The 23,478-nt window shown below is 34.6% G+C and overlaps 2 protein-coding genes across 3 annotated transcripts in view; one reads left to right on the forward strand and one right to left on the reverse strand.

Moving 5' to 3' along the window:
- Positions 1-12,077, forward strand: part of LOC113511785 (serine/arginine repetitive matrix protein 2) — a 55,641-nt gene extending 43,564 nt beyond the window's left edge. Inside the window, exons 23-30 of the mRNA XM_052896749.1 lie at positions 203-262; positions 755-866; positions 2,046-2,146; positions 3,493-3,519; positions 4,072-4,113; positions 4,564-4,631; positions 6,613-10,213; positions 10,619-12,077. Of these exons, the coding sequence (XP_052752709.1) occupies positions 203-262; positions 755-866; positions 2,046-2,146; positions 3,493-3,519; positions 4,072-4,113; positions 4,564-4,631; positions 6,613-10,213; positions 10,619-10,679 (4,072 nt within the window). The 3' untranslated portion in view covers positions 10,680-12,077. The remainder of the gene's footprint in view (positions 1-202; positions 263-754; positions 867-2,045; positions 2,147-3,492; positions 3,520-4,071; positions 4,114-4,563; positions 4,632-6,612; positions 10,214-10,618) is intronic.
- Positions 12,078-12,198: 121 nt separating this feature from the next.
- LOC113511564 (dipeptidyl peptidase 3) lies at positions 12,199-22,594 on the reverse strand. Of its 2 annotated transcripts, none has more exons than XM_052896727.1 (14): positions 22,437-22,594; positions 21,937-22,064; positions 21,161-21,313; positions 20,200-20,427; positions 19,305-19,431; positions 18,140-18,428; positions 17,476-17,729; positions 16,535-16,677; positions 16,007-16,118; positions 15,457-15,589; positions 14,871-14,994; positions 14,363-14,510; positions 12,781-12,954; positions 12,199-12,400 (listed from the first exon to the last, which is right to left on the reverse strand). In XM_052896727.1, the coding sequence occupies exons 2-14, from the start codon at positions 22,060-22,062 to the stop codon at positions 12,240-12,242; spliced, it is 2,172 nt and encodes a 723-aa protein (XP_052752687.1). In that variant the 5' UTR covers positions 22,063-22,064; positions 22,437-22,594; the 3' UTR covers positions 12,199-12,239. The 2 variants fall into 2 exon arrangements, with proteins under 2 accessions (XP_052752687.1, XP_052752684.1); XM_052896724.1 differs by having other exon boundaries at positions 22,238-22,574.
- Between the last annotated feature and the right edge of the window lie 884 nt (positions 22,595-23,478).

Genomic DNA, 23,478 nt, shown 5'->3' on the forward strand with positions numbered 1-23,478 from the left:
TGAAGTCAGTTGTCTATTATGACGAATTCATAAGGAATTAAGCACAGTAGTATCTTGGAGAATTGCATGGAGTTCAACCTAAAGGTGTATATTGTTACAAGTTGAGTTCTGTCCATCCGTTAACCTGTCGGCCCACTGTACTGACAAATCATACACATAGTTCGTTTTTGTCTTCACTTATTGTTATATTCACTCTTTACAGTAGTCTGGTCAGTGGTGGAGAATCGGAAGAAGAAGATGACACACACATGCACAGACTTAGGTATTGTACTTATTTTATTTCTATATATTATTTTATTTCTTTCCATAGTTTTCTTCCAGATAGAAATTAAATACATTCGCCTATATGTTCATTTTGTCTACCTTTGCCACCTAATTACTCTTACAGGGTTGTATTTAAACACGAAAATTACTGATTCCGTAAGCGACACCACTAGAGCTTTACGATCTTATTGAAAAACTATGATTTTGCAGTATTAATGATGATCGATATCTATCTCATCTATTAATTCAGCCGCCAGGCAGCTTTCATGTCAATTCTACCAGAATTCAGCATGAAAAAGGTTAACTGGCGAAGATAGTAATTTAATTCTGAATACTATTATTTAAGATTTTCAAACACATGCAAGTGACGTCTCTGATGTTGCAAACGCATTTGACTGTAGTTATTTACTATCAACATTGGACTGTAAATTTGATTGTGATCTTGTCATATAAAGACATTAAATTTACCACAGTTACCTAACCGTTTCAGGTCTTCTCGTGCCGCCCGCGCCGAATCGGTGAGCTCTGGAGAGGAAGATGAGGAGGACGAAGGGTTCCACCTGCTCACTGCTGAGAACCTATTCTCCACGTTGCTGCACAGGGTCAGTTCTTTATCATATTGCTAGCGACTAAAATAATATGTAGTTCATGTTACTTATTGATAATCTAGCTTTCTGTAGATGAAACATTTTTTTAAATCGATTCACATTTATTAAGTTTATTCATTACAAACATTAAGTGTTTTCTATTATAATATTAGTTTGGATAGATATATGCGTTGGTTTGGTCATTTGGAGAGGATGGATGAAAGAAGAATTACGAAAGAGATTTATCGAGCAAGAATGAATGGAGATGTCGGTAGGGGCCGCCCTAGACGGACGTATGTCGACCAAAATCTGAAGAAGGGCCAAATTAAAAGTACCCGTAACCGACGAGCGTGTATGACAAGATTGATGAATGTGGAAGAAGCAAAAGAGGTTTGTTTGAATCGAAGCATTTGGCGTTCCATTGTTTCTGCCTACCCTAATGGGAGACAGGCGTGACAGATATGTATGTTCATGCGAATCTAGTTCTAATGGATGCAACAGTAAATCTACATGCGGACTCATTATTTTTTTATGTTATGTTTTTAATCTGTGTACTGCAAAAAGAAACAGGTTTTTAATTCTACTGTATTTTTCAACCGACTTTAAAAAAGGAGGAGGTTCTCAATTCGGTTGTATTTTTTAATGTTTGTAACTTCATAAATGCGTTATTAATAAACCGATTTGGAAACTTCTTTTTTATCTTTTAGCTTGGATTTTCGTAGTTTAATTTTTTAATCAAAATAACTGCTGTTTTGCTACAAATGAATATGTTTTTTGTTTTGCCATACAAAATCCTAAATTATTGTGTGCACCTTACATAACATCTTCGCCAATTATAGCTAATTATGCAGAAAATCGATACCTTTTAATAGATATCCTGGATAATATTGCTGTTTTTTAATAAATAGCTCCAATTGGGTAGATTTTAAGGGTTATTTTTAATCAAAATGATAAGTATAGAATTCTTATAGACACACATTAATTTCGTCAATGAATGTCTTTATTTTTATGTATATATATATTTTTTTTTTCATTAATGATGAGACCACATAAAAGAATTGATTAATTGATATGTTTTTATGTAGGTTATTTATTTCTATAAATTAAATATTGTCTTTCTTCATCAATTTTTGGTTTTTAATTTTCAATAATGTTTATATTTATAATAACGTCTATTGGGTTATTTGTGATCAGGTGCGCGCATTAACACAACGCCTAAACGGCGAGGAAGGCCCCGGGTTCCCGCAACATCCCCATTCGCTCTTCAACAACCTGCAATCACCTTTCTTCAACAGGTACGACGCTATAATACAATGCTGGTTTGGCTTCAATAATACAACTACAGAGAGAGCAATGCATATATTGAAATAATCTGCTTATATATTTTTTTATATTTGGTTAACAATCTTGGAATGTTTTTAAATTGTCATATCACATCATCATAATCATATCAGCCAATACTTTCCCCATAGACTGTCATAAGCAATAGGGCCGTCCCTTATAGCAGTTTACCATTGAAGAGATTTTGACAATAGTTGCCACGTTTGGCAGGCGGATTGGCAACCGCAGTTTTTGGTGATGTTTTAAGAGGGGCGTTGCTGCCCATCCCTTGACGATTCACTTATTCATCTCTGACGATACCCACGAGAATGGAAGGAATGGCCCATTCTATGCAATATAATTGAAACTGATATTTTGCAAGATTGTTTACTAAATTGAATAAATACAAAAGTAAATTATGTGATATATTTGTATATTGGATTACATATTTATAATATTATAATTATGTATACAATATTTATTAAGGTGGAAACAACACTGAATAAAAATAATTTCTAACTTATTCTATACATTACAAAATTTTATATCTATATAAAAAGGATTTTGAATATATAGATATGATAAATTAATGGTGTGATGGTGTATTACACAATTATATTGTTATAAAATTAAAGCTAATTTCTTTAGTTTTTACTTTTTTTAATTTAGTTAATCTTAATATAAAAAATGTTTAAAACATTGGTCTATACACTTTTATGTAATATTAATAATAATTTAATTAATAATAAAAAAGTAATTTGGTTATGATATATGCATTGTTTGTCTCAGTTAATTTTTTTTTTAATATACCTATATAAACTGTAGTATATAATATTATACCTATACAAGTATACAAAATTGTGAACAGTAAATCTGTTCAAAATTTTAAGATTGTTTTTATTTAATTTAAAATATTTTTTGAGATGTTAGTAATCTGTGATTAAAGTATCACATTAAGATATAGATACTAAGATACCATTATTTCATGTGACTTTATACTTGTGTATTGTTACAAGTTACAATTCGGCGGAAATATCGATATACCGACTTATAATAGTAGAATGCAATACAATAAAGTTAAGATTAAATATATCTCACGAGAATTAATATCACTTAGACTATTTATTATTATATTACTTATCTGCTTAAGAATATTAACCGTCGTTTATTTTACATTTGCCACATTTCACTGGCAAACTTCTAGCATGGCTATAATAGTGTGCACAAATAGAGCCACAGATAGTTCCGTCGGATTGTAAGTCATACGGTGATTTTATAATTTTGTGTTCCAACTAAAATATTTTTAATTTTGTGCATGCAGCCCTCACTTACCAAGGAGACATCTCTTGTGAGTATACGATTTTATATTCTAATGAAACAAAACACCCAAACGGATAAACAGTCATCTTGTGACATGATCCGTCTTGTACTCATTGTCCATTTGAAGTTACACCTAAAATTGTCGAACTTGTTGTCACTACATAATGCATTAAAAAACTAGGACCTAAATTTACTGGGACTAATAGCAGTGACGTATCACGATTAATCAATAGATAATATCTACCATCGTACCGACTACTCGAGATCTGGTTTAGGTACAATAATCTTAATTTTGCCACGAAACAGCAATGCGTGCGTTGTATGTGTTGTTTATACGCAGTGCTATCTTTGACACAGGAGCTATTTTAATTACGGTAATACAGGATATCCTCTCCCAATGTATGAGGGGGGATAGCCTGTATTATCAAATCCATGTCTATCCAATTTAATTTTTACTTTTTATTAGGTAAAGTGTCACATTTCAATTTTCATTTTATAAACAGTCCTCCACCCCTCTCTTACTATTCTTAAGTTGTCGTTTTTCGGTTTTTCTATAGTTGATATTACTTTTTACATGCAGCACTCATAGATATATGGAAAGTAAACGAAGTGTTTCTGAAACGTAAGTTGTATATAATGTATCTGCCAATTTACATATTAAAAAATAAAATATGATACTTTCTTACAGAAATACCAGACTACATGAAATAGAATATAATATTTTTATGTGCATAAATGTGATGACACATAAATGTTTAAAATTATTTAATTTTTATATAATTATTATGCACTTCAATTGAAATTATATAAATAATTATTTTATTATTATTCTTATTTTGTTCTTTATCAATTAAAAAACTCATTCAGAGTATTATAAAAGCCTGCACTAACTACTTGATTCGTCGAGTACGTAATTTCTCTATGTTTCAATTGTTTATTTTTATGATCTTTTGTCATTATAGTAGAGAAATGCTGACCTCTCCTTGTTTGCGCAGACTTTAACGGATTAAAAAGAATGTGTTTATCATCAGGTATTTTATGTGTATTGAATTTTTTTTGTGTGTGTGTACAGACGTGACGGATGGGGTTCCCGCGAGCGCGATTTCGACTCGATGTTCGGCCGCCAGCCGCTGCCGCGAGGTGAGTGTGGCGGCGCGGCGCCGCTCGCCGGAAAACGTCGCCAATAGTTGCTACACGCGGCCCACGACCCACGACCCACGCTCCAACCACGCCACGCTTGTCGGCACGTGCACTCGATCCATTACTTACTATCGTACAGTCACAATATCATCTCCCAATCATTTAGAATTTAAAAGAAAAAGCAAATAAGCCGATTTCAGCTTGACTAAATTATTACGGGGCTCACACGAGAGAATCTTTTTTGATTAAGAAAAGTAACATCAAAATTTGGTTCGGAATTGGCGTAGTTATCGCGTATAACTTTTTTAAATATATATTGGAAACCTCCTTTTGAAGTCGGTTAAACGATTCTTAAATATATAGTTTTTTGTAGTACTTACTTTTCCCTTTTTAAAGTATATAACAAATTGCAAGTGAACAACGAAATTCTAAATTTAAAACCCTATAATTTGGCTATCATATTAACGCTCTCATTATGTATATTGTCGCACATAGTTGCATGCGCAACGAGTCGAATGGAGTAGTCGCACCAATGTCGCACAAGTAGTTAGCGCCGCTCGCCCGGCCTACACTCTCACAACAAAGCTGGCTTGCACTAAACAAATGAATTAACTATTCATACCATACCGCGCCGTCGACGTTTCAGTTGTATAGCAAATATATTAGTGACGTTTTCCAATGGACGAGTCGTTTCATATATATATAATAAACGAAATAATTGATTGTTCTCATTTACTTTGGCGCGTAACCTATTATAATTTTCGAATGTGTGTAATTTTCGTTTTTTTACTAACAATTTTTTTTTATTAATAAACTTAACATTGTTTTGCATCGTAGTGTTTATATTTTGTGTATTCAAAACGCATTCTTTGTGCAGGTGTTGATTTTCTCCTCCCCGCTAACACTAGCAGGAAAATGTTGCGTTGCTACGAGTCGTCATAGACTTTCAGTTCATTTTAGTATCAAAATTTTGCATGAAATTCACGAAAAAGGCATTGTTACATTACACGTATCGCATCGCCTGTGGCAATACAGTATTCCGTATATGAGCCAGTAAAATTAATCATTTAAAATTTCCTATAAATTTCAGCGGAAAAATAAGACCAAAAACAGTATTGTCTACAGACTGACGGTTAATTTGTTTGTAAAGTGACCATAGCATAAATGTGTAGCTAGTGGATGTGGTAGAACTCGATGTAAGACGAATACTTCGGGCACCGGGGCATAGCGGGGCTGCGGGGTCGACTGGGACTGCGGGGGCTGCGGGGGCTACAGGGTCGGGCGGGGCGGTGGGGCGGGGCACAGGGCCGCGCCGCCGCCCCGCAGCAGTAGTGAGGTTGTGTTGGTGTGGTTGCAGTTGGGTTGCGCGTTACACTGCATGCTCCGACCAAATCTTCACTTCACAGCGGCACCAGCGCCAACCACAAATCTGCCACAAACGCCACACAGGAATAGGTACTAAACATATTTATTTCTTCATTTATTATTATTATTATTATGTGTTTTGTGTTCCGCACCGTGCGCCGCGGCTGTTTACCAGAATAGAGATGCCTTACTATGTGATACATTGCTGCAGCCATTGTTTAGTTTGCATTCTGGTAAATTACTGTTTATTCGAAAGCAACATTTTAATGCATACATCTGTGGTTTGTTTTTGCATAACTAAAGCTTCCTGTTTGATCTGATCCGACTTGACCGTATTTAGTTCTCATGTCTCTCATTAACTTTTAACCATAAATATCGATGTTCGTCTGCAATAATAACGAGTGATACCTTGAATTCTAATCTCTTCTGAAATGTTAAAATAACTACTATTACATTTTTAAAACGTCCCTTCTCGAGCGCAACGCTCCAGCCCTTCTATCGAACCGTGCCACGAAGCCAATTTCGAAATTCACTTTTGGCAAAGCGACACTGTAAATACGTCATCCCAGCGAGCATTCTGCATGATCGAAACGTGTGTTTTTCGATTGCATTTCAGGTAATAGTAAGAAATCCGGTAAGCACCATACGAGAGCCCAACAAAACGCCGAATCGAACGTAGAAAGCGGGTTAGATCTGTCCGACCTGGATCTGAGCTCGATACAGTTCTCGGAGAAGGAGATGCGGGCGTTGTCGGGCCTCACGCCGGCGCTGTCGCGGCGCCTGCAGCAGCAGCTGCTCGCGCACCTGCCGCCCGCCGCCGCGCGCTCGCTGCGCCGCACGCTCTCGCTGCACGCGCCCGCCGCCCGCGCCGACCGCGCCGCCGCCGCCGCCGCCGCCGCGCACAGCGTGCCCGCCACCCCGCTCCCCGACACGACAGCCACTAGTGACGCACCGCGCGATCCGGGGGACAACCACCCGCCACCCGAAGCGCCTGCGTCCCGTGACACTTCGCCCAAAGTAGAGAGGGAGGACTCGCTATACGACTCGCCCGCTTCCCAATACTGTACTCTCCCGCGGTTGAAGCGGCCGACGGTGATGCCGCGGGAAACGACGCCGCCGGAGCCGGAGCCGCCGGGTACGGACACGGCGGCACGCGGCGCATCGCAGGCGCGGGAGCCGAGCCAGTCGCGCGGCAGCGTCCGCAGCACGCCGGACCGGCCACTGCTCAGCAAGTACCTGACCCCTGAGCGGGCGCTCTCGCTCGACGACTCGTACTCATCGGACGGCGGCAGCATCCTGTCGGAACCCAGCTACGTCGCCGCCTACGGGGCTCCGGCGGTCGGCGGCTCGGCGGCACTCGGTTTCAGGCGCCACTCGATGAGGCTCGCCGGCGATCAACCCAGAAAGCGCATATCGAGATTTCTTCGTCCGGACTTTTTTGATACTCCTCCTGATGAAAACGTCTATGCCAAGCATAAAAAAGAAAAAGAATTGGAAACACAGAAAATTTTGAAAGAAATCAGAGAGAAGAAGAATAGATCGTTTGATTCATCGTCGACACCGAGGAGCCCGACGGACAGTTGCGACAGTCAGTATACGTTCAAGGATGATTCGAGCTATCCCCGTAAATGTCTCTCGCCGATTTCTGTACTGACAGCGAAAGAACGTAGCAGATCAAATACACCTTTCTTTCCCAGTTTGGATAATATAAAGGAAAGTGCCATAGATACCTCCTCGCTTTTGATAAATGACACGACGAAACCGTTTAAAGAATTAACCGAAACAAAACAGAAATCACGATTAGACGAAAACGCTTCAACTAAAGATTCGAGATTAACTAGGCCAAAGAGTTATCCCGTTAAAAACTTAGAATCCATCGAAGAACCGATACAAAATTTATCTTCTGAATGTTATGTGAATAAGGAAAATGAAAGCAAAGAAAAGAACTTGCAAAAAGAATCGAAATTAATTAGACCGAAGAGTTATCCTACCAGTAGCCCTTCGCCAGAAAAGTTACAAATAAATCGAAACACCAAGAAACAAGAAACTTTGACGAGTAATCCCAAAGAGGTTGCTAGTCCAGAAGTAAAAAATGACGTGGAAGTAAGTTTTAATATTACTTTACCCAAGAAAACGAAATTAGATACATTGACAAAAGCAGATTCATTGAAAAATAGCGAAAGCTTAGATCCAACTATAGATAATAAGATGAATAGCAATAAAATGCAGGCGGCAAATGAAAACTTAAAAAAATACAAAGTTATTTCAAATGTTGATTTTGATAAATCCCACAATGAAATTGAAAATGGATCCGCTATCAATGAAGCAGCTGGAATAAATAATAATACGTCTAATATAGACTCTAAAGTTATTAGTAATACATCTAAGAAAGAAGATATTCAGTTGAAAACTTCTGAATCGGAAACACCTATTGAAAAGAAAGGTACTATAAAGAAAAAAATAATAAGGAAAGTTTCTTCTAAATCTAAGACTGACTTAGGAAGCCAAGATAATGGTGAACTTAAAAGTTCTACTGAAAAGAAAAAAGTCACAAAAAAAGTAAAAGAGAAAGCATCTGAAGATGGAGCTAAACCAACTGTCACAAAAAAGAAATCTGTATTACAATCTATAGGTCAAAAATTAGAGAAATTTGCATCTACCAAATCTGCCTCTCCAGAAAAATTTATAGAGAATAATGATATGCCGAGTGATCTTAAGAAGATTACTACGAAAGAAAGCAGAGTGCAACGAGAGCAATCTGTACCCGTGGATATAGAACCTCCCACCGAGTCAAATCTTATTAAAAGAGCCGTCACATTGACTGATGTTGCGGCTCTTGATACACAAAATACGAATCTCGGAAAAACTACAGTTTCTAAAGTATTAGGTTTGTTTAAAAAATTCGAGCCAAAGGAGAAAATTGCTAAACCTGTCGTTGATAAATCACAATATGATAATCTCGATGACATTAAGGATCTCATTAACAAAAACGAAAATAGCGTAGACACTGCATCAGACACATTAGATAGTGATAAACCGAAAAGACCAACATCTTTGCTCTTAAATGGTTTAGGACGCAAAAACAAATACGGAAGGACTGCAAGTGACAGTGTGTCAGTGGCATCAGTAGATAATGACGATCAAATTTCCCTTAAAAAAGAGATTGAACCCAGAAATTTAAGAAATACATTAAAATTAGATTTCTCCAGATTGCCAAGAGTAAAAAAAATAGTTCCTACTAATCCTGTGATAGAACCGCAATATATAAATATTCCTCCTGATGACAAGGAGACTAATAAAATCGATAATACAGAGAAAAATGGTTCGATTCCACAAGGGGGTTTAGGTGCCGATAATGCCGATCTCGAAAGCCGCAGTCGATCCAGGAGTAGATCAACTATTTCAAATTCTGAATTTAAATCCGACAACAGTAGTGATTATAAAATTAATGATAAAAATCTAATGTCGCCCTCTGACAATATTGTTTATCAATCTTTACGAAATCACGAATCGATCACGCCTGAAAAGGAAGATATCGTTGATAGAATACGACGAAAAAGCTTTTACTCTAGATTTAATGAAAAGAAACAACGACGAAAGAGCAATCTAGTCGGCCCTGGAGCTACCGAGTACGATCCAGTGGCTAGGATCCATTCGCCACCCACAGAGGCTAAATACGATGGCTCACCTACTTCTGGAACCTATGATTTATCACCTGCATTTTCTGTCGCATCAGATATATCCCCGTCCACTGAACGATATAGATCTCTTTTATCCGACTTACCTGCTAGCCCTAGGAGTACCTTAAGATACGACAATTATGGGCTGAATGATAAAATTGATACATACCGATCTCTCGACAGAAACGAATTCAGAAAATATCCAGGGACGCGAAGCTATTTAGATTACGATCAACCTTCGTCTTATGGCGCGCATAGATACTCGAGAACAAAATCGCTGTTGGACAGTACTGATAGTACTGAAGATTCTTCTTTGGGAATTCTTAGAGACCCGCATAAATATAACAGAACTATATCTATGTATTCTCCTGGAAATTATGCCACCTATCGACCGAAAAGAACGAGAAATTCTGCTATTATACTAAAAGAAAGCGAGAAAGAACCCAGCCCTGAAAATATATTAGACAAAATAAGGCAAAGAAAAAAGTTATCAATCAGCGTGACCAAAAAGCCAGATACAGAGGACTCACTGCCAAGGTGTGTATAATTACCGTATTACATGTTCCGTAAATAATTTTAATAACTCTCCCAAAGTGAAAGATATTTTGATTTTCTATGTGCACGCTTCACGCTTCTGAATTAAATCTAAGCACTAATGCTTTTACAGTTTTATATATAGGTACCCCATAGACTTAGATTGTCGATGCTGTTTTATACTTACTCAAATGTACATAAATAAAATATTATACTGCTTTATACGAGTATATTATTAAAGTTCTTATATTTATAGTAGATCAAAGTTGTAATTTACAATTTTTTTATATTTATGTAAGATTTTGAAATATATATTTACAATGTAATACGTTGTAATTTAAGAATAAGGCGAAAATAAGAAAATTGATATCTCAGTAAGAGGATAATAATGATATTGTAATGTTACAGATCCCATATCCCACCTAAAGGCGAAGGCGACGGTGCAGAATGCGCTGAGAAAGTTGACTGAGAGGAACTACTGATATATCGGTCGTCACTTTGAAGGAAGTCGTTTGTGATTTATTTAAGCATTTGTTGTTATTCGAAACAATTTTTTTTTTTTTGCCAGACAGTGTTTACTAGTTTAGTTAAACGACAGACACTCGAATATGCTTCCACTATTTTTAGAAACGTACTCAACTCCTACTATATTCACTAATAAGGTATAGATCCGAGCGAGGCTGTATCGACATATTCTTGCCAAAAAGTAGTCCGCTATGTGTAGTAAATATAATTAAATTGTTATCTAAATATCACTCATGAATGGCAGATAGTTTAAAAGACTGTCGTTAGTGGCAAATATAGTTACTACAAGAATGAATCTCCGTCGAAAATACGTATATTTGTAGAGTTATTGGTTTATTGGGGAGATATTCTAAGGGCTTGAACTACCGAAGAGAAATTGCAAATAATAATAGGTAGTGATTTTCACCGATTCATGAAATTGTAAAAATAACATAAAATCATATTTGTATTATTTTGTTAGCTTTGTCTCAAATTGCAGTTACTGCTACATATTTTAATACAGCTTACAAGCTGGATAATGTTACTATAATGAAATATAAATACTGACTAATAAAAATATATATTACGCAAAGATTTTCTTTGTTAATCGTTTATTGTACATTGATTCTTATGTGCCTTTATAATAATACATAAGTGACTGGATTTGATATTAGTCCATTTTATTGAAACAAATAAAATGACACGATTTTATGTGTGTGTTTGCACAAATATGTTTTACTCAATATAATTAATATTAATTTTTTTTTTATAGTTATTATCAATTTACATTTTTATGTGACCCTAAGTCAAATTTAAGTTTAAATGTTTATCATAATCTTATAGTATTTGATGCTAAGTCACATCGTAACAGTTATCGAATAGAATGGTGCTTAGAAGATTTCGTTAGGAATAACTTGTATTTATAGATTGGACGTGTTATAGTATCACTTACGCAAACGCATGTCATTTAGCAGCGGTTTTAAGTATGTATACGTATTATGGTTTGTAGATCTGTGTAACAAGATCGCCATCCGCGCAACTAGTATTGTGTACGAGTTGATATAATTATTTATGTTCGTTGCTATTTTCCATTTCACCAATTTATAAATGAAATGACAGCGGTTAAGAGTAATGTTGTAAAAGCAATAATTTTACATCGGATTGACGTATTCAGCATCTCGAACTTTCTATTTATTATTTTTTTTTCTAGAATTGAAATTATTTATTGGTGTGTAGTGATTTTTAATATTTTTCTTATTAGTTACTATAAATGTGATGGCGCAGGAACTGTGATGATTTGAATAATATTAAAATTACTATCACACATGTTTTGTATTGAATGTGAATAAATTATATAGTTGAAGTATCGATTTTTATTTATACCCAACCTTAACCGCTATGCCACTAATGTCGTCAAATATTTTTGAGTGTCTATTCTGAGACAGGCGATACGCCTATTTTTTCCTTTAGAAAATAAAACAAGATTTTGCATACAATCAGTATATTAGAAAAAATCAGTTATAATTTATGCCGCTGCAAGTGCCTGTAGGTCCGCGTAATATTTGGAATCGGCCTCCGCCAGTTGCTCCAGTACGTCGTCGACCGCAGTGCGTGGGAATCGTTCCACCCACGATGCGATCATGCCTTCCGCGCTCGCCGGATAACGTTTTAGTTCTACGCTGTCATCTGTAGATACGTTTAATGAAGTAAAAATAATAACAAGTACACAACCGCAGCAATCGCCTTGATCGTAGGATACAGTGTTATGAGAAAAATGGCAACGAACGTATGGAGATGACCAAGAACACCCAGTAATTTAATACATATATTACGAGGGGGACAAAAAAACTTGTATCATCTACCATCTTGTAACGACGGCCATTTTGAAAGTACATATAATACCGAGTATTACATTGTCACCAGAATTAAACAAGCAAAATTTTAGCTCGATCAGATGTCAAGTGGTTCTAATTCAGTTTGCAAGATTTGGCCTAAACTTCTATTATTAATTACATACATTGTTAGTGAAATAAAATTTATAATTTATAAATCAATATTTAACATACCCTTATGAATAGTATTGGGCTGTACGAAGATATTGCGCGGTTGCTTATGTAGCATGACGATGTCGCGCCAGCGGGCCCACTCTCCGTCGAGGCGGCTGTATTTGTAGAACAGCTGCTCGCCGGCCACTGCGTCACCCGTCGCCTTTATCGTCTGCAGCTTCACCAGGAAGTCACCTATGTGATCAATTGTGTACCATTTAGAAATCGAATGTTATGAGCAATACAAAATTTCCAAGTGTCTACGACACAATACATGATTGTATTGCATGAATCGTAACCATTTCGTATAACTCATTAAGTAAGCATGTCTATTTTAAATTTCTATAATTTTATATTGTAATATTAATACACAAATATAGTTTTATCATGGGTTATAAAAAAAAATATTCGTGGACAACGGCGTTTTTAACTCCACCACGATACCATGTTAAAATAGTCAAAAAGTATTTGGTCATCCAGAACACCCACATCAGAATCAATTAAAAAAAAAATGCAAATTAGGCCAACCGAAAATTAAATCCATAACTTCATTTACGAGGTCTGTCCGGAAAGTTCGTATAAAAGTGTTCTGGAATGCGAGAAAGAGGAGTGAGGAGGCCAGGTAAGCGCAGGACCCTTCCTTATGTCCCTAACAATGCTTCAGTTCTGGTCTGACCGCCGTGCGGTGCGAACTGGCTTGTCACGCCATCTGTGAAGTTACCTCTTAACGAAACCCCGTCGGCATGGAGCCCGCTTCCGTTGAAGAGCAGCGCGTCGTAATCAAGTTTCTCTCGAAACTCGGCAAGAATGGCCGTGAAAAGCAAAGAGTGGAAGACATCCGGGGAACCACGAACAAAAAAATCAAGAAAATCCCGCTCAAATGTCAAGACAATGTTGATTGTTTTTTTCGATGTTCTGTCGGGGGATTGTCCATCAAGAATTCGTCCCTCCAGGCCAGACAGTTGATGGAAAATTCTACGTCGATGTGCTCAGACGCCTCAAAGCTCGTGTGGCACGAGTTCGTCCAGAATTGGCGCGAGAGGGGCGTTGGATTCTTCACCACGACAATGCCCCTGCCCACACCTCTCTTGTTGTCCGTGAGTTTTTGAGTAAAAATTCCATTACGGTGACCGAACACCCCCCCTATTCGCCGGATTTGGCCCCGTGTGACTTCTTCTTGTTCCCAAAAACCAAATTGGTACTTCGGGGGCGGCATTTGGGGGACATAAATGAGATAAAAAAAGCTACGACGGGGCAGCTGAGAAACCTACAACCAGAGGACTTTCAAGGAGCCTTCTCACAGTGGAAACGGCGTTGGCACAAGTGCATTATGTCACAGGGGGAGTACTTTGAAGGGGATAAAATTGATTTACCTGAATAATTATAAAATAAAATTTTTAAAAAACTTTTATACGTACTTTCCGGACAAACCTCGTATGTCAAAAATCCAAGTAAAATGGCAGTCATTTTTAATACACTTAATATTACTTGTTATATGCATAATATACTACATACGAGGATATGTATATTATATACATGTACTATATACAGTACATGTATATTATATATTGTAGTGAAACACTAAAATTATAGGTAAACTAACCGATAATTTTCTTTCCATCAGTAGCTAGACGCTCTTTTTGCAATGTAACAAGTAAGTTCTTGCCAGGTTCCGATTCTGTTATGGTGAGGACCCCGTTGCCTTCCAATTCCAGAAGCCGCATGAGAACGAAACGTGCTCGCGCGTGCGCCTATTCAACAAATAATACAACTCAATGTCAAGAAAAAAGTAAGTCATCATTATGACTGACTGAATCAGAATAGATTCAGTCGATAATCATTGTATTCTTAAAAATATAGTTTAGAAACAATATCATGATATAAATAGTAACTTATGCTATCAGAGGAGAGGCAGAAAGTATAGTTGCTTGTATCAGTATCTTTACCTTCTTTAATTCTGTATTGTGTGAGTGAAATTATTAGATACTATATAGAGTTAATAAGAACAAAGAAGGCTCTGGTATTGCAAGCCTATGTTTGTTTAATAATCATTGACATATCATTTAATAATAAATAATTAAGTGTTAGTATTTACGTAAATAGGATTTCACCTGTAACCAAGTCTTGGTGGAAGGTTGATACATTTCCGTCGCCTTCGCAGCGCCGTTCCATAATAAGCTTAACCAGTTTATGTATGTTACATCTTGCGCTTCTTGGCCTTCATACCCAAAGATTCTGCAGGCATTAATTTATATTATAGGTAGGTTTTCTAAGAGACATCATTTGGAAGATAATTTTAGCACCAAAACATATAATAGTAATAGTATAGAGATAAAGAATATAACTATTCTTTATCTCTATACTATTAAAAGCATTAATACCGAATTTTAACATCGTCTATAAAAATTCACAATTATTTCCTAACTAGTAGAACCCGTGGCTTTTCTCGTGCTTAAATTATAATAGTAATTTGATTTAAAAGCATGTTTGAGTAAGAAATATCAAAATATAAAACTTATAACTTATGTTTCCAAACCATGTTTTTTTAAAAAAAAAATACTATGATTTCGTAAGCATGTACTATTGCTATGTTTTGATTTATTTCATTCTAAATGTAAAACTTTCTGTAACAAATATTTATGAAGATCAGTTAATAACTTTAAAAGTACGTTTATATTACTAACTCTGGAGTCTTACTTCAAAATCTCTGGCTCTAATGAAAGATATAAGCCGACAGCTTCCGCGCGGCACTCCTCAAATGCAGACCCCAGTGTGGTGAACTTGCTGTCATATGTCTCACCTTCGGTGTACCAAGTTTCTATTAATTTACCTGAAAACAATAATTTTATTGATAGCATAGTTTTCTTAACAGCAATGTTTATATTTTTTGTGCAATTTAGAATTAACATTCTGCGACAGCGCCCTAACCCCCAATCACTTCATATTGGGCGGTCCATCGCGCGTCCCACTGCCATATTCACAGAGACGCGGCGGGACACAAGGAGTGGCGTGCCAGCCTGATAAAAAATGGTAAACAATAATTAATAGATTGTTTATATATTTATTAATAGATAACCCGGTGAACTTCGTATCACCTAGAATGCAATCTATTAAAAGTAATGTAACATAGTGATTTCCATACAAAATATAACTTTTTAGTTTTTAGAAAAAAAAGTGTTAGTCCTAATAAAAAATATTTCATACAATATCTTTATAGTATTAATAGTAATTCAATGTCCATGCTCACCAGTGAGTGGATTCTTGACTTTCTTCTGATCGAAGTTGAAAGTGCCGTCCGCATTCTGTCGCAACAGCTTGCCGCTGCCGTGGCCCAGTAACTCGTGCAACCCCACTTGCACCTGTTACGATATTTATTAGTTATCGATTATTTTATATAAAACTATAATATTACACAAAAGTTACTTCAGCCCTCTCTTGACTCCTCACAAGAGCAGCAACCCTACAAGCATCATGAGTATCGTAGTATATTTTCAATCTCCATAATGCCATCAGTAAGTAACAGTTAACACTTATCTCTTAGATAGATAGCTTGTAATTTTTAATTCATATACGAATCGATTTATTGGCGAATCATAAAAATATTTTAATACAAAATTAGAATTATGATACACAGGAAACGTATGATACGAAATCTATTGTATAGTAGCTGCTAAATAAGGATATAATCTACCCGTGTACCAAATTTCATTCAAATCTATTCAGCATCTATTCAGGCAAATTTTCACGATAACAATGTTATTAATAGAATACAAACCTCAAAAGCGGCGACCCTGTATTTTTCGAGCAGTTGTTTGTCTGCTTCAGACAAGAACGGTATAATGGCTTCCTTGTATGCGGCTGGGATCACATTCCCCAGGGACACGTTTTTGAAACCTTCGTTCTGACGAATCTCGTCATCTGTAATGCCCTTTTTATTTATTAACTCTTTACTGTATTAACTCATACTTACCTTTGTTCTATCACCAATAGTTTCCGTAGCGCATGCGACGAAAGATATTTTATAGTATTTTTTTACACCTTGAGTTACGTTACTAAAGTTTTAGTAAGGAGCTCTAATCTTTTCTAGCAATAAATATAGCCTATGTTATTCAAGGTGAACGTACCTTTCTAATGGTGAAAGAATTTTTGAAATCGGCAAAGTAGTTTTTGAGTTTATTCATTACAAACATACATACACACAAAAATACAAATCTTTCCTCTTTATAATATTAGTGTAGATTACAGTTGTGAGCATTTTTTGTATAGTAAATCTCTTAACTAATAACTACACTTTACGTTAGTAATAATTTAAATCAAAGACAATAAAACATGCTCAGTAGTACATATTCATAAATATTATATATCATAAAACTATACAAATTGTGCAACTGTGTTGTAACTATGCAAGTCACGACTTTTAAAATAGTAGGTACAGATAACTTGTATCGCTTCTTATGATATTTATAGTGGCAAACAAACAAACGGCCGTATAGAAAGTGGTGACCGTCATCTATAAACATTTATTCTTTAAAATATAGCAAAATTGCGCAGGATTTTTTTTCTAGAAAACAGGTGATTTTATTAATAAGGGATTTCTCATATTTACACAAAAACAAAAGTAATATGTTCGTGTAGGTAAAACCTGGGCAAATGGCTGTTTCAGTAATAATATTCACAATTACCAATTATGAATTGCATTAAAAAATATTAACATACAGTTTGGAATATTAATTCCGGCTGGTATTCCACTTCCAGAGAAGGTGAGCACATCCAAACTGGTGAAGTCTGGTCTCAGGAAAGTGTCTTTTTCCAAATCTTCGCCCCACGGAAGCAGTTTAATAAATCGCTCCGCTCCATTAACTAAAGTTCCAAACTTCTTTGACATCTCTTTATTGACCATGGACACAAAGCCTTCGAATTCACCACGCTGTCCGCTCGGGTCTCGGTAGGTTTCTATGAAGCCTTGGTAACTACAACATGGAAAATAAAAATGAGTTTCAACATACTTTAAGAAAAGCCCCAATTCAATTGTATTTTTTTTTATGTTATATAATATTTTCGTTAATGCTAAACTAATTTTCTTCATACTTTTTTAATCAATAAGGTTCTCATATACTGGAAACATTTTTTTTGGTAAAATTAAATTTTATAAAAATATTTATAAATCCTCTAACCTTTATTAACCTATTTTTGCTATAGAAGTGTTTTATCTTTTTCTTTTGTGCTAAATTCTAAATATGAAGAACAGTGACAAAATATAATATTTACATTGGCAGAACGTCACCACTGTAGAGACAGTGGATGCCATAAAAAAAAAAGAAAAAAAAAAGAAGGAAATGCATATCTTATTGTGCTTAATTCACTCTAATACATCACTCACGTTTCAATAATAGGACCCTTGTCTTTGATCCAGAATCTGCTGCCTTCTTTGTGCTGTTCCAAATCGCCTTCCTTAAAACTCTGTATGTAATGTTTGAGCATGTTCTTCTCGTTATCGTTAGCGGCGTACTGTTGAGCTTTGGCCAAATTTTCATTGACCAACTTCAGCAAAGGCGAGTAGTCTCCGCGCGTCACTTGGAAATATGCGTTTTTGTATTTTTCCTTATCCATAGTCAATTGCGGTTTCGATGTTGTTTCTACACTAGCCAAGTGAATTGTATACAGCGGTACTGAGAATAGGACAAAATTATTGAAATCAATGTGGGTTAATTACTATTAATTTCATATAAACGAGTAATAAGGTTATACTAAGCAGTTTATATTACGCTCCAATGCGCGTTTCTTATAAAATTTTACAAAATGAACTATATAATAACTATAGTGGCTTTCCAACCATAAACAAACGTGTGCTTTCAATACTGCAGTGTCTGATGTTGAATCAAGGGAGTGAATGGGAAGGCTACTAAACTGAGATTATAGTATGTACCATTAAACTAGTTTAATATAATAAGTTAGTTTGTATATTTTTTTTATATACAACTTAGAATGGCAAACAAGCTGACGGCCCACCTGATGGAAAGTGATAACTGTCGCCTATAGACATGAGCAGTACCATGGACATAACAGAGTATACTGTTTCGTCCTTGATTGTCCTCATGCGTTGCCATTCCTGAGGACTCAGGTGTTATTCCTCTGTACCCTGTAAATTCACGCCATATCCCATGCGCCATAGCCATGCAAACACAACTGCTTTACGGTTGAAACACGAATGAGACAGAGGTACCCATGCAAACGACTTTTGTACAACGTCTCCCTTTGGTTGAATCATTGAAAAATCACTTCAAGATATGCTGATAATAGTCTAACCCCTTTATTCATAAAATCTGAAACCTCTTACAAACCTATTTTAACTATTTCACTGTTTTATCACTTTCATTCATATTGAGAATTAAGCAAAAAGAAAGACAACATTTAAATAGCTAAAATAGGTTTATGAGAGGTTTGACGTTTTTATGAGTAAGGGAGTAAGACTCAAAATATCGCATGTACTAAGACCCTAAAGATAGGTAATAACTTTCCTTACAAATAGGTTGTTGTTGACTTACATCCGTCATCTGCAATAGTCTTGAATGTACGACAAATATATGCTTCCAGACGCTTGGTCTTCATCCAGTCATTCACCAAATTCGAGTCTGCTTCAGAGCAATTACTTGAAAAATATGTTGTAATACCCTTTAATAAAAATATTATTTTAGTATGCATATGTCAGATAAAATATTATATAATAATTACAATATAAATACAAGATTACACATACAATTATAATGTTCATAAAATATATAAATATAAATAGAAAATTATAATAAAAAGTAACTCCAACTTTTTCAAAATATTTTTATAATTTAATTAATTAGTAGTAATTTTATATCTGATTTATTCCAACGAAAACGGGCCACTCGACACGTGAAATGCATTTTTCATGGATATGTCATTATATATTTTTTCAGTGCTCAATTCACTTACAGTCAAAAGAGCAAATATAAAAATTAATAAAATATAATATTCAATTGGGATTACACTTAAAGTACTAAGATAAAAATTACAATTTCTCAAAAAGTAAAGTTGTACTTATTGATACAGTAACTCATCAATTGTGTACCTTTTAAATTCCAATTGGAAGAGCAAAAGATAAAAAAATAACAGGCAATGTGTTTCTGTTGTGCACCTTAGTTTATTTTTAACCGATTTCAAAAAGAAGGAGGTTCTCAATTCGTTTGATTGTTTTTATGTTTGTTACCTCATAACTCTGTCATTATTATTTTTTTTATCTGAAAGGAATTGCTTACAGATTAGTTGCAATGATAGAAATTTGATTAAAATGAGTTCAGTAGTTTAATTTTTAAATCAAAATAATTGGTTTTGCCACAATTGAAGTCAGTTTTTCTTTGGGAAAATTTAATTATATTGTACCTACATGAGTATGTATGTATAGATAGATACCTTATCAGCCAAGCCCAGACTAGTAAGTCTAGGTGTTAAACTATAAATAGCATTTTGTGTGTTCTGCCATAACTTAGTGATATGCGTCGTATCATTCTCATACGCTTTAGAAGCCTTCACAATTTTTTCAAAAGATTCTTTAGATAAATTTGGAATGAACTTTGTATCCCCGAAGCCTTTATAGTTACCACTATTAGCGAACAGACCACCAGCGTAAACAAGGAATGCCTGAAACAAACAAAAATCGTATAAATAGAACAACTGGCAAACACAAAACAGCATTAAATCATAAATAATAGATAAAAAGCAAATTATTAGGAAGATGATTTGGTATCTGTGATGTTATGACAGTTTTCTTACAAATATAGAGATGGATATAAGTCGTAAAGTACTTATGTTTCATATGTGCAATTCTTTGAGAATTAAGCATATCTCTAATTGCCTAGATATTACAAAAGTTAATTAATGATAGATTAAATTTTTTAGAAAAAAAAATAATTTTTATATTTTAAAACTTGTATTTATTATAATATATTATCAATTCTATAATGCAGACTGTGAATTAAAGTAAGTGTAAGTAAAGCACAAATTATAGAATATGACTAAAATATGCAGGAGATATTTAATTTCATTTCTACATGAATAACTTTTTTATCATCATATCAGCTATTATCTGTCTACTGCTGAACATAGGTCTCCTGTATAGAATGAAAGAAAAAGAATGGTCCCATCCCTTATGATAGTTTGCCACTGAAGAGATTTTGCCAATAGTTAGCAAGCTCGGCAGGCAGATCGGCAGCCACAGTCTGGCTTTATTATGATGTTTTAAAAGGGATGCTGCTGCCCATATAACAACTATTAAGTTCCCTTAGTTGCCTCTTATGACACTCACAGGAAAGGAAAAAGTGGGCAATTCTATGCTGGAACTATACAGCAGAATAACTTAAACAGAAAAATTTACCTGAAAATCATCTTCACTAACTCCAGCTTTTAAAGCAGACACTTTCAAATTCTCCAGTGATTCCCCAATAAAAATTCTATGCAATAAAGAAAAGATTCTTGGAGATTCTGGACTTGTCTGCATAAGTACTATGAGTCCACCATTCCATGCCGCCTAAAAAATAATAAAATACAATTAAAAAGAAAAATAGTTACAAATAATTAAACACAGGTGCTATTTGATTCCATCTGTTTTCCCATATATTTCTTCTAAACTACAGATTTTTTTATAAAGATTTCACTGTCATTTTAATAAATACATATTGTCCTCCCTTTTTAATCACCTACCTAGATATATATAGACATTGTTAAAAATAAACTATAATATACTTATATTATATAACTTATCTTAATGAATAATGTCCTCTGTCATAATGTTTGTTTATATTAATCTCTGAAGCTGTTCAATTCAACAAAATTGTAAATATCTATTATTTGCTGCAATATTCTGATACTGACAGAGATAGAATAGTTTTTTCCTTAATAAATGATAAAGATGGACCTGAGAGAGGGTAAAACAATGCTAGCTGGACCAGCTAATTATTTCAGATAGCTTAAAAACAACAGCCACTTCAATTAATATACATGTACACACATATATACATACATACACAATGATGTTTGCTTGATTTGAAATAGTAAAAGACATAGCATGGCATGTCCAGCAAAAAATTAATTGGAAAGTTTAGTTTCAACTTTCAAAGTTAATTAAATTGAATAAAATAAAGGAAAACTTACCTGACTCAAATAATGTGCATATAACTTTTCTTGTTTTGTCAAATTATTAAAAGCCTGTGAACTGTCTAATTCTACAAATCTTTGATTATTTGGCAATAAATAATTTGACTTATCAATTGCAGCCATTTCTGAAATGATAAAAATATACTATTAATGAGCTAATGTGAAATTAATATTATATAAATATGATTTTATATCTATTAAAAATTAATTTCATTAATACTTCAAAAATAAACTAATCTGTATTAAGTGGTAATTATACATCAATGAATAATAATTAATGATTTAAATATTTACTGACCGCTAACTACTTTTGCCTGTGTTGTTGTTTTAGACTGATTTGTTCTTGAAGAAAAGGAGCAATATTTGCTAACAAATGAATCAGCAGTAATAGAGCGCCGGCATTTTATAAGGTTATTAGTCAAGGTGCGCAACATTGAGGGCAGTCTGGAGTTTTAAATTTCGAATACAAACATATATTTCACTATAGTTATACTTACTGGCGTTTTATGCAATAAATTAACTTGAAAAATTATTAATCAAAATTAGTATTATTTGGGATGTTTCGAAATACTGTAATATCTAAATAAGATATGTAGATAAGGTTAATGAACGTTTATAGTGATGATCGACTAAGGCTGTATAGACTATTGATTGATACTTCCTATTATATATTAATTTAATCGAGTACACAGGGTACTAATTTCGTTTACTTATGGTAAATGGACAATAGTCGCATATTTATCATAATTATTATTTCTTAACAATTACTAATCGTGTCGTAAATTGTCAATAACAAAATTATAAACTAAGTGAACATTTACTACCTTCATTTTAATGATCAGAAATTTATTTTGAAAAATAGTTTGTCTCATAAACTCTAATCGATATTTTATATCATTACTCATATATGTGATTTTATTATACTAGACAATACATTAATTACTTTTGGACCACCGTATATTAGATAAAATTTTATGATATCTTTAAAACAAAAGAAAAACAATATTCAATTTTGTTTTAGTATATGTGTGTGTATAAAGTTGAATCAGTATTCAATTTTTTTATAGAGCATTTATATATTTTCTTATATAATAAAATAATTTAGCACATCACTAAATTGTGGTACAAAATGTCACAGTGACAATTGATGTTGCAGGAACTAGAGATAATAAAAAAAATTGATACAATAAATCTATAATCTATACCAGAGGTGGCCGACTTGAGTAGACCCTAGATCTACGGTTTACTAACAAAACGTACAAACTACCAATTACATACTTTTTGAATTCTTAAAAAAAAACGCTGTAGTTTAGTACACAGTTATAGTATTTTTTTTATACCACTGAGGTGGCAAACAAGCATACGGCCCATTTGATGGTAAGTGGTTACCGTAGCCTATGAACACCTACAATACCAGAGGTATTACGCGTGCGTTACCAACCCTGAATAACCCTCTTTACCCCCCTTTTGAAGAACCACATGCTGTATCTCTATTGAGTTTTTTGGATTCCAGTTTCACCTTATCTTCGAGGTGGCCAC

Source organism: Galleria mellonella, unplaced genomic scaffold (genome assembly GCF_026898425.1).
Source record: "Galleria mellonella isolate WM207_F2 unplaced genomic scaffold, CSIRO_AGI_GalMel_v1 utg117, whole genome shotgun sequence".
NCBI classification, from domain to species: Eukaryota; Metazoa; Arthropoda; class Insecta; order Lepidoptera; family Pyralidae; genus Galleria; species Galleria mellonella.

Excerpts from the sequence above, each read along its gene's own strand:
- LOC113511564 (XM_052896724.1), bottom strand. The coding sequence starts at position 22,373 with ATGTTGCGCACCTTGACTAATAACCTTATAAAATGCCGGCGCTCTATT. Across the intron at positions 20,428-21,160 it reads TTAGTGAAGATGATTTTCAG|GCATTCCTTGTTTACGCTGG; the intron begins GTAAATTTTTCT and ends TGTTTGTTTCAG. Across the intron at positions 14,995-15,456 it reads TTAGAGCCAGAGATTTTGAA|AATCTTTGGGTATGAAGGCC; the intron begins GTAAGACTCCAG and ends TAATGCCTGCAG.